Below are 11873 nucleotides of genomic sequence, written 5' to 3'. Positions count from 1 at the left end.
TGTGAATATATTTTGAAATTAAATTTACTCCTGTGATCATAGTAAACATAGAAACGCTTATTTAAATGTTAAACATATTTAAAAAAATAATACTGTTTTTACTGTAAAACCAAAGAAGTGTGACAAAATGGTCCCACTTTATATTAGGTGGTATTAACCAGACTACTATGTACTGATACACAGATAGATAGACTACAGATGATAGAATTTAAATGTTAAAGTGGGTCCAATTATGTAAGAAAAACACATATTCCATGTAGTCTCTCAAATAATAAATGCTCGTAATAATAACATTCTCACAAAACATCTAACATTTTGAAGTACCAGGCAAGATGCTGCTGTAAATGTCATGTTGACCACACATTTCCTGGCTGACGAGCGAAGGTGTGATATGGCAGCAGAGCGAGAGGCTTTTTGGGAAATGAAGCGTCTGATAACAGTGACTGTGCATTGGCATTTACTTTATTTTTTATATACAGCAATGTTTATCCGTCATTTGAAAAGAAAAGGAAACGAGCAGTTGATGATCGTTGCGTTTTTTTTAAAAGCACAATGTACAAAATTGCACCGAATATACAACATTATAAAAAATTCAAGACAAAACACATGATATATTTCAGGAACTATTTGAAACGAAAAACAATGACGTGGAGCTTAAGACGTTATTTATGCACAATGCAATATTGTAGCTACAAACATATTTCCCAATCCTGCTTAGTTCAGTTAATGTGATGTTGCAATTTCTCAACCAGACTAAAAGCCATTTATCCTGTGAGACGCTTGATAATTCAAATGCTGATGCATGATGCATCCGTCCAGTTGCTAAATGATCGGCCGATAATGGAAGCAGATATTTGATCCATTTCAAAGCCAGGCTGCAGGCCCATCATTTATACTGGAGGTTTGATCGATTCTGAACACTGATTTTAAAACAACAGACAAAACAGTAGAAGTGTATATTATCAGTCATTGGTCTTTGTAGGTTGCATCCCTAATTTGGAAAGCTGAAGCCACATGATGTCCATTTTAAAGTACAGGACCAATGGTAATACATCCTGCCAGCAGCTAAACAACTGACATGAAACATTAAACATGAACGCTTCAAATAAACAGACACTAAGATATGTTTTACAAATAACTGATATACAGTGAGGCCCAAAAGTCTGTAAAATGAAGAAACATTTCAGACTGTGACTAATGTGACTAAACAAATGTAAGTGAGTTTCACTGATCACGTGACTCTTTGTACAGATGGTCAGATTTTCTTCTTCCATCGAAGCCCAAGATGCTATCTGGATCTCAAATCATGCTGGAGACATTCATCTCAATTTTTAACTCAACTTCTTTTAACTCATGCTGATAATATGATCAGTGAAGAAACCCCATCAGTGAACTTTTGGACCTCGCTATAATAAATGATGAAAAACCCATTTCTTATAATAATTGTACACCGATGAGACGCGGGTCTTTTCTGGCATTAGGACAGCAATGTAAAAAAGGCAGGTACATAAAACAATGTGCCAGACTTAAAGGAACAGTTCACCAAAAATGAAAGCTCGGTCATCATTTACTCATCTCAACAGATTGACGGTAGCTGTTGACTTCCATAGCATTTTTTTCAAGTCAGTGGCTACCGTCAATTATTTGGTGACTAACGTTCTTCAAAATATCTTCTTTTGTGTTTAACATAAGAAAGAAACTCATACAGGTTTGAATGTGAGTGAATGATTTTTGGGTGAACTGTCCCTTTAAGAAGGGCGGTAAGGAAAGATATTGTTCAGGCTCATTTCTCTCTCTGCAGCCATACTGTTTGTTCAGAACCATTAGGGATTGACCGCAGGCGTGCAAACAGCTCCTGATCTTTAACCTGTCAGCCTCTCTCTCTTCCGTTTTATTCTCGCTTCGCTCTGCCCTTCCTCTTTCTCCTGCCGGTCTCGGCCGCTGCCGGTTTGTCGTCCATCTTGCCGGCGTTTCCGTTACTGGAGGTCAGGGCTCCATTAGAGACTCCGTTATGCAGGGCTTTGCCGGTTTTGGCCGTGGTCTCGCGGCGGGGCTGGCGACGGTACGTCTGGTAATAGAAATTCCCGAAGAGGATGATGAAGGTGAGGGCGTATCCGATCAGACACCAGTGCATCCACTTAGGGAACGGGCAGTCGGAGTACAGCGACAGGGCCGTGTGGCCGATGGTGACGTGAAACTGAATCTGTGGAAGACAATACAAGATAATTGATGATCTCTCAGAAGCTGGTCATTAGTTCAGTCGTTTTTACGACTGATTTTTCAATTAGGGGCACTTTTACCTACATAGAGTATTAAAAAATTAAACAAGTTTGGAACTGGTACATATTTTTTAATGCTCATCAAAAATACAGTATAAACAGTAATATTGTGAAATATTATTACAGTTTAAAATATCTGTTTTCTATGTGAATATTTGTTAAACTGTAATTGATTGCTGTGATCAGAGTTGAATTTTCAGCATCATTACTCCAGTTTTCAGTGTCACACGATCCTTCAGAAATCGTTCTAATATGCTGATTTGCTGCTTAATATTTTTGTGGAAACTGTGAAACAGTTGCTTTTTCAGGATTTACAGATGAATAGAAAGTTAGCATTAATTATATCTTTTTTGTTACATTATAAATGCCCTTATTATAATTTTTGATCAATTTAATGCATGCTTGCTGAATGAAAGTATTCATTTCTTTGAAAAAATCTTACTGATCCCAAACTTTTAAACAGAACAGTATGCCTTATTCATATTAAAATATTTGTATTTTAAATATTATATTAAATAAAATATTAGTCAGTCTTCTGAATTGAGTGATTAGTAACATGTCAGACATAATCAAGCTATTATGGTTAAATTCAATTACATTTCTGATGTTTAAAGTGTCACTCTGCATAAATGTTTCTGGAAAAACTGAATTGTTGCATAAAATGTTTTGTAGTATGATGGTAATGACACTAGTATTGAAGACAGCAGTTTTTTTTTATTATAAATTGTATGCAAACTGTAAATACCAAATAAATGGAAAATATGTATTTTATGTTGTGCAAAGAAGATTTTTTTTATAAATATATTGCAAAAGGACAAGTTATCTGGTTTGGAAAAACACAAAAATAGAGACATTTCTGGAAATTGAACCAAACAATTGCATAAAGCAATTCAAGAGACACTTTGATATAAAATGTTACTATAATCTGTATTTTACACCTGGAATGATATTTTTTCGGAGGTTCCCCTAACTGAAGAATCACCCTTGTATTCCACATCAATCTCAAATTTTCCTCAAATTTTTTTTCACACATGCTTGTAAAAAGTCGCCATTTACCATTTGGATGATGGTCAGATACTTCTTCCACCACAGATATTTCTGTATTTTCGGACCGAACGCGGCCAGCCCGTAATACAAGTACATCAGGACGTGGATGGCTGCATTCATATGAGCCCCGAAGAAAGCTGTGAAAGAGAGAAATAAAGTGGAAGATTCTCAGTAGATGTTACATTACAATCTGTCATTCACACATTTGTTGTATGAGAATGCATGAGTCATACGGTATTGACTACTCATGATGATGTTGTTCTTTTTTGGGGCTTGACAGATGTGATCTATCGGAATTGTGGTGTGGAAAACAGCTAGGTAAAGATACTTCTCATTTGCATAAAAGGCACAGTATGTTTTTCTAACGATTTGAGGATGTCTGTATCATTGTTCTATGTACGCTGCTTATGTATTTGATACTTACACTGTCCGCCCGCGACCCATTTGATGCCGATCCACCACAGAGTGAACATGGTGCAGTGGTGATAGACGTGCAGGAAGCTGATTTGGTTGAACTTCTTGCGTAAGATGAAGAACACAGTGTCGAGGTACTCCACACCTTTAGAAATAAAGTACCACCACAGAGCTGCTGCCACCTGCCAAACAAGAGGAGAACACGTGCATATCAGAAAAGAATTGAATTAATATTATTTAAACACTCAAAATGTTGTGTTTATGAAAACATCGTGATGGTTAATTCATACTGAGAAAGTACATCTTTCAAATTCAAATTACAATTCTGCCTCCTAACTTATTTCAAATTCAGTTCAAAATCAGGAATTGTAAACGCTGCTCAGTCTAGCTGTAATGAATCCGCTAGTATTTGAGTGTGAAAGTCAGATGGTGTGTGTGAGTGTGTTAAAGTGATGTCACAGAATGAAACCCAACTCCGTGGTTTTCCCGCTCTAATAACATGCTTTGGGCCAGTAACTGGAGAGCAGAATTACGGGTCTGGTTTCAGCGCACAGTCTGAGACAGAGACTCGGTGAGACTGTGATCGAATGCGGAAAGCACACTCACCCTCACTTCGTTGGGATCGTCTGAGTAGTCCACAGGCTGGCAGATGTAGCTGTAGTTGGCCGCTCGTGCTGCGAGGAAGAGCTGAAATACAACAGACGTTTGGATACGTTCATGTGTCTGGCATAAAGGACAATTCTTCATGATTAATTTACACCTTATGTATAGAAGAGACAGCAACTCTAGCAAGGTTACTATCACTAACAAATCAACTGCTGTATGAAAAAGACAAAAACTAGCACTGAATACTGTAGTTCACCTTTTACCTACATAGAGTATTAAAAAATTAAACTTCTTCAACATAGTTTGGAACTGGTACACATTTTTTAATGCTCATCAAAAATACAGTATAAACAGTAACACTGTGAAATATTATTACAGTTTAAAATATCTGTTTTCTATGTGAATATTTGTTAAACTGTAATTGATTGCTGTGATCAGAGTTGAATTTTCAGCATCATTACTCCAGTCTTCAGTGTCACATGATCCTTCAGAAATCATTCTAATATGCTGATTTGCTGCTTAATATTTTTGTGGAAACTGTGAAACAGTTGTTTTTTTCAGGATTTACAGATTAATAGAAAGTTAGCATTAATTATATATTTTTTTGTTACATTATAAATGCCCTTATTATAATTTTTGATCAATTTAATGCATCCTTACTGAATGAAAGTATTAGTTTCTTTGAAAAAATCTAACTGATCCCAAACTTTTGAACAGAACAGAAGAGAAAGCAGAATCATAGAAGAGAAAGCAACTCTAGCAAGGTTACTATCACTAACAAATCAACTGCTGTATGAAAAAGACAAAAACTACCATTGAATACTGTAGTTCACCCAAAAATGAAAATTTGCTGAAAATGTGCTCACCCTTAGGCCATCTGATATGTAGTTGAGTTTGTTTCTTCATCATATTTGTAGAAATGTGTCATTCTTTTACTTGCTCACCAATGGATCCTCTGTAGTGAATGGGTGCCGGCAGAATGAGAGTCCAAACAGCTGATAAAAATAATCCACAAGTAATCCACACCACTCCAGTCCATGGAGTTCCCAACATCTTGAGAAGCCTTGTGAAGGCACACAGTAAAAGTTGTGTGTTTGTAAGAAACAAACCCATCATTAGGGAACTTCATTTTTGCTTCTGTTACTGTTGCTTCCGGCAAAAATGTCCACAATCCATAATAACGCTTCCTCCAGTGACAAAGTACATCTCTTGTTGTCTCTCACATCAAAATCCAGCCATGTTTTTGTTTCAAGCTGTTTTGGCTTGTAAACGGTGCTTCATCTGTGCAGATTTCTCTCCTGATTCAGACCAAACATCTTTTTCACTGGAGGAAGCGGCATCATAGATTATAGATTTGTATTTAGCAACGATTTGAAGTTTAAATTGTCTTGATGGATTTGTTTCAGCTTTTGTCTTCTCAAGACATTAACTGATGGACTGGAGTGGTGTGGATTACTTGTGGATTATTCTGATGTTTTTATCAGTTGTTTGGACTCTCATTCTGACGGCACCCATTCACTGCAGAGGATCCAGTGAAGGAATGACACATTTCTACAAATATGATGAAGAAACAAACTCATCTACCCCTTGGAAGGATGAATACTTTTTCAGCAAATTATAATTTTTGGGCAAACTCTTCCTTTAATGAAAATAAAAATGTGAGTTTTCAAAGGAATGAGCAAAAAAAAAAAAAAAACTATGAATGTGCATCTGTGTTTCTGTCCAAATAAAGTTGATGTTGCTGAATCATAAATACCCGGAGTGGTAGCTACAATTTACTGCTAAATATAGCAGCAGCGGTACATTTATAGCACATTTAATGGACAGCACTGTACTGTGGTTATCTGCTCTTGATCAATATGTAGTTTCTAATTAAAGGCAGCTGTTTTGATTATAGGCATATATAAGAAATGAAAACATAAAAGCTACACTGAAAAAATGGTAACAACTAAATTAACTGGTTTATTCATATTGTTTAATATTGTTAAATAAACAAAACAAAACAAAAACATTCATTTATACCACCAAAAAAGTACTTTGTATGGGCTGAACCAAGTAGAAATATCCCTTTAAAGCAATAATTGCAGGTTACCACTTTTTGACTTTTTGCAGTGTATTGAAATGTAACAAGATTCTAAGTAATAATTTTTAAATATTTATGAAAAACCAAAATAAACAAACAAACAAAAAATACAAGAACCTTTACAAGACATTTTCTGGGAACCTGGTTTGGGTGAGCTCACCTCTTTGAATATGAAGAAGTTAAGGATGACCATGCTGAAGTTGTAGACGATGAGGGTCTTCCTCAGCTGGAAGGGCTCTCGGCCCTGCATGTACTTCGGCCCCAGCCAAAGGAACAGCAGGTATGAGGAGCTGATGGCCAGCGTGGGGAGCGGAGAATCCATCAACGGCCATTTCTCCACACGCTTGTCTACAAACACACATCAAAGCCCATCATTATGGATTCATTTAGCATCTCTAAATGTCCATTAATTGCACTGGGATCAGTATTTCCTGTTTCTTGGCAAAACATTTTAGATTTTTTTTTTTCTCAAGTAGGCGTAAACAACACAATTCTTGTTACATTTACATTGTAAGTTAATTTTTAAATGAGAAAAAAAAAAGCATAACCTTTCTATTTATTTAGAGACAAAACCAAAAAAGTCGCCCTTTCATATGTTGGAAGGAATAGGGGATCATTTAGCCTTTACTATAAAATTTGAATAATCGTTCTAATTCTAAAATCCCCAAATTTTTTGCTAGTGGTGCACAATAATAAAAAATAAATTAATAATTCATAACTGAAAAAAGACACTTTTGTCCAAAATGGAGTGTTCGGTAGTGTGAATTGTTTCCCCAGAATATTCTTTTTTGTGTTTACATTTCGAAAGTGCAACTATTGTGGTGTCACTGATTGTAAACTGTGCGTAGGATAAACAGCATTTAGATATTGGTCACACTTTATTTGAGGGTCCAATTCTCACTATTAACTAACTATTACGTATGACTTGTGCCTCAATAAACTCATATTTTGCAGCTTATAGTTACACTCTCAGAAATAAAGGTACAAAAGCTGTCACTGGGGCTGCACCTTTTCAAAAGGACACAATTTTTTGTACCTACACTCTTACAAATAAAGGTGTACAAATAAAGAACCTTTTTTTGTGTAAATAGTTTCATAAAGAACATTTAGCATTTGAAGAACCTTTGTTAGGTTCTAAAATGTACACTTTAAGTACTAATGTGTACATTTATACTAGTGTTGTCATGATACCAAAATTTTGACTTTGATACGATACCTGACTAAAATATCACGATACCACTACTGAACCGATACTGCTGAAATAAAACATAGATCAGGAAAAGTAATTGAATAATAGACGATCCAAATGGAGATCATAGTTATTTTATCTATTAAAACAAAAAAAAAGATAAATTAAAAAATAATAATCACATGCCAGTGCCACTACACAGGATTATGGTGAACAATTACCAAGCCAACAGGTATGTAGAGATCTTTGCTATATTGGTAAGTTTGCTTAAAAGATAAAGCCAAATCTTATTTCATAATTTAGTAATTTTATTTCACAACAACAACTTATATCATGACATAGTCATTTCTTGTTATCTTTATCTTTTATCTTTATAAAACAAAGACACAAATTAAAAAAAAAAAAAAAGGATCCTGTGAAATGTGTTTAATTTTTTCCTAAATTCCATTTTAATTTTAATGGTTACATTAAAAAAAATATATTAGAAAGCATGTCTAATTAATTGAAATCATGAAACTTGCAGAATTTAACAGCAATTTATTAAAAGTTTAACAAAAATTACATGTTTTTATGAAATACATTTTAATAATTTTTCTCAAATTCAGTTTTGTTCATGAATCTCAGTTTTCCATTAATTTTCTGGATTTTATCATTTTATTACATTTTAATAATCAAAAGAATGTCTAATGAATTCATAAAGGATAATTAGATTTGATAAACAGTTAATTTATTATAGGGTTTTTTTTTGTTTTTTGTTTTTTTTCCAGAAATACTATGTTGTGTATTTACAATTTTCTGGTAAATAAATTCTGGTAAATATTTTTTTCTGGTAAATATTCCTTAAAACATTGTTTTAATAATATTTTTATTAGTAGTAGTAGTACTGTCTTTACATTAAGTAATGTATTAATATATTTCTGACTGTCAAGAGAAACCAAACTTTTATTTTGACAGGTTGCTGTGAAGACCTTTAGGGTCTGCAAAAGAAACGGTAAAAGAGCGTCACCGTATGTGTGTTGTAAACAAAACACAGAAAAGCAGAAATACGGCTCTTATTAAAATGCATTCTTAAAGTACCGCTACTTGTAAAATGCGGAATTGTATCATTTTTAAAAGCAGGGTATCACGATACTTTTCATGTACCGGTTTATCGTGCAACACTATTAGGTACAAGCATATACCTTTTGAAAAGGTACCGCCCTAGTGACACCTTTTGTACCATTATTTTTGAGAGTTCTTACGTTTTAAGGGATCTAAAATATGGTCATGCAGAATAAGAAATTAATATGCGCTTTATAAGTACTAACAAACAGCCAACATTCTAGTAATTTACATGCTACACTGCAAAAAAATGCTTTTCTTACTTAGATATTTAGTCTTGTTTCCAGCCAAAATATCTAAAAATTCTAAAATCAAGAAGGATTTTCTAGACAAGCAAAAATTATTGTCTTGTTTTCAGAAAAAAACAAGCCAAAATGAAGTGAGTTTTTGCTTAAACAAGCGGAATAATCCGCCAATGGCGTAAGCAAAATAAGCTTGAAAAAAAGATTATTTTGCTTACCCCATTGGCAGATTATTTTGCTTGTTCTAAGCAAAAACTCACTTAAATTTGGTGTCTTTTTTCTGAAAACAAGACAATAATTTTTGCTTGTCTAGAAAATCCTTCTTGGTTTAAAAATGTTTAGATATTTTGCAGTGTAATAAGCATCTAATTAATAATGAGACCCGGTCCCTAAAGTGTTACCAAATATCTATTCTACTTACACAATTTAAAATTAAAGCTTGCGAATGTTTTTTTTTTTTTTTTGCAGTGATGTCATAGAATAACCTTTTGGGTTTTTTTTCAAAGAACCAGTTGTTAAAACAACCATTTTTTTAGTGTGAAGAAGATATTACTCATCTAAAGATCATTTTTTCCATTATAAAGAAAATTTTGTGGACAGAAAAGGTTAAATGGATGTTAAAGGTTCTTCACAGAACCATCAATGTCAATACAGTATTCAAATCAGTAATTGCCAGTGTTGTATAGTTTCTAACATTTACATTCGTTTGAATAGTCTGGTGAGTGAAAATCTGCTCTTGTTCACCAAAAGTGAAGCCTGCAGTATCTGTCTCAAGGGAAAATCTAATAACACGCCAGAGCTGGAGACTTTTCTGCTCCCGGCTTTATTTAATCGGAGCGCTGCCATGGATATCGCGTATCACATTCAGGTCACAGAGTCAAGACCAGTTACCTGCGATGGTGAGACTCCATTTGTAGAACTCGACTGTGTCGTTGATTATATGCTTTATGATATCCATCGCTGAGACTCAAATCCTAATTGTCTGAGGACAAAAAAAGAGAGATAAGTTGGTGCAGTGTTGAAACACAGTGGAAGGCCATGTGGCGATGCTTTAATACCATGATGGTGGGGATGAGGAGGTGGGGTTGGGAAAGGGTTTATTATGATGGGGAGGCTGGGGAGGTGGGGGTGTAATTCAGCACAAAGACCAGAACAGCACGTGTCAGCACATATCTGCTAAACACCATCTGAATTATAATGGTAATCAGCAAATTATTGATGAAGAGATGCGCTTGCATCAACTGAAGTGCAACTATGACAGATTCGGTCAAATATCAAACGCCATACATGACCATCCCTATTTGGCAGACCCCCATCACAGCCTCTCCCAAACCCACCACTGGAAAAACCGAAAAGGCTTTTATTAGTTCAACTAAATGACGCCAGAACTGATGCGATGCAACAATCAGGGATCAATCGCGCAAACGAGCCGATGCGGCAAAATATTCCTGCGCGCACAGTCTTTCTTCTCTAATAGCCCTGAAACACATACAATCAAGACAATATCACAGATGCAGCCTTGAACTGACATTTAGTGTCGTAACCCCATGCGTTAACGATGATTTCCGTTCTTACCGTAGCGAGATTAAAACCCTTTTCTAATGACATTCAGCGCAAGGTCGTGCGCTCCCGTTATTCCGTGCTGTGGAAAACACCTTCGTCCCAGATTTGACCGGATCCGCTTAAAGGCCTGTGGCTGAAACAGACGGTAATAAAACCATCCGTGTGTCGAGCATCCTAGAGGGTTACTGGCATCACTGCGGCTCTCGGGTCGCTCCCCTACACTCAGACGGCGATGAATGAGGAACGATCGACTGCGCATGCGCCAAAACAGGTGCAATTCGCTTCGTTCGCAAACCTTGAGGAATCAAGTGAATTGCGTCTCTACGCAGCTGCAATGGGATGCTTTGATACAATGCTCGTTTATTTATTTATTTTTTCAATTATCATTTTATATTTTGATATTTATATTTTTTAATGTTTTAAAGTCTCTTCTGCTCACCAAGCCTGCAAAAATATTTAATATGAAATATTTAAAATAGCTATTTTCTATGTGGTTATCTTTTTTGTAACTGTAATTTATTTCTGTGATCAAAGCTGAATTTTCAGCATCTTTACTCCAGTCTTCAGTGTCACATGATCCTTCAGAAATCATTCTATGCTGATTTGCTGTTTAAGAAACATTTCTGATTATTATTATTATTATTATTATTTTAATCAATATTTAAAACAGTTGAGTACATTTTTCAGGATTCTGAATAAAAAGATCTAGAGATCAGCATTTATCTGAAAATACACTTTAGCATTCAAAAGCTTGGAGTCAGTATTTATTTTTTATTTGATTTGATTTGATTTTTTTTAAAGAAATTCTAGAAATTAATACTTTTATTTAGCAACGATGCTTTAAATTGATTAAAAGTGATGATAAAGACATTTGTAATGTAATATATATATATATATATATATATATATAATATTCTGATTTGCTGCTCATATATATATATAAGCAGCAAATCAGAATATTAGAATGATTTCTGAAGGATCATGTGACTGGAACTGGAGTAATGATGTTATTTTAAATAGTAAAAACTTCCCCAGTTTTACTGTTTTTGCTGTAATTTGGATAAAATAAATGCAGGATTGGTGAGCAGAAGAGACTTCATTAAAAAAAAGAAAAAAACATAAAAAATCAAGCATAACATACCCACATAAAACACACAAAAAAGTAGTTATTAGTAGTTATGCATTTTAAAATATTAGTATAACATTTAAAATAATTATTTATTTGTACTTTAAAAATCACTTCCCCAAAATGTAAAAGGAACCCTGTTCATAGAATAATTTTTCATTTGTTTCATTCATTCATTCATTCAACTTTAGCCACCAATTTCCTAATTTAGTTGAAAAATTAG

General features: G+C 34.5%; 1 protein-coding gene across 1 annotated transcript; it reads right to left on the bottom strand.

Annotated features, from left to right (window-relative positions):
* Positions 1 to 440: 440 nt before the first annotated feature.
* elovl4a (ELOVL fatty acid elongase 4a) lies at positions 441 to 10794 on the bottom strand. The gene is made up of 7 exons (XM_051132036.1): positions 10537 to 10794; positions 9853 to 9943; positions 6590 to 6777; positions 4347 to 4427; positions 3751 to 3922; positions 3336 to 3463; positions 441 to 2203 (listed from the first exon to the last, which is right to left on the bottom strand). The coding sequence occupies exons 2-7, from the start codon at positions 9917 to 9919 to the stop codon at positions 1892 to 1894; spliced, it is 948 nt and encodes a 315-aa protein (XP_050987993.1). The 5' UTR covers positions 9920 to 9943; positions 10537 to 10794; the 3' UTR covers positions 441 to 1891.
* Between the last annotated feature and the right edge of the window lie 1079 nt (positions 10795 to 11873).

Source organism: Labeo rohita, chromosome 16 (assembly GCF_022985175.1).
Source record: "Labeo rohita strain BAU-BD-2019 chromosome 16, IGBB_LRoh.1.0, whole genome shotgun sequence".
Lineage (NCBI taxonomy): Eukaryota > Metazoa > Chordata > Actinopteri > Cypriniformes > Cyprinidae > Labeo > Labeo rohita.
The sequence above is the reverse complement of the archived record's forward strand: the minus strand, read 5'-3'. Positions and strand labels throughout refer to the sequence as shown.

Excerpts from the sequence above, each read along its gene's own strand:
- elovl4a (XM_051132036.1), bottom strand. The coding sequence starts at position 9,919 with ATGGATATCATAAAGCATATAATCAACGACACAGTCGAGTTCTACAAA. Across the intron at positions 6,778-9,852 it reads ATGGAGTCTCACCATCGCAG|ACAAGCGTGTGGAGAAATGG; the intron begins GTAACTGGTCTT and ends GTGTGTTTGTAG. Across the intron at positions 4,428-6,589 it reads ACTTCTTCATATTCAAAGAG|CTCTTCCTCGCAGCACGAGC; the intron begins GTGAGCTCACCC and ends GTTGTATTTCAG.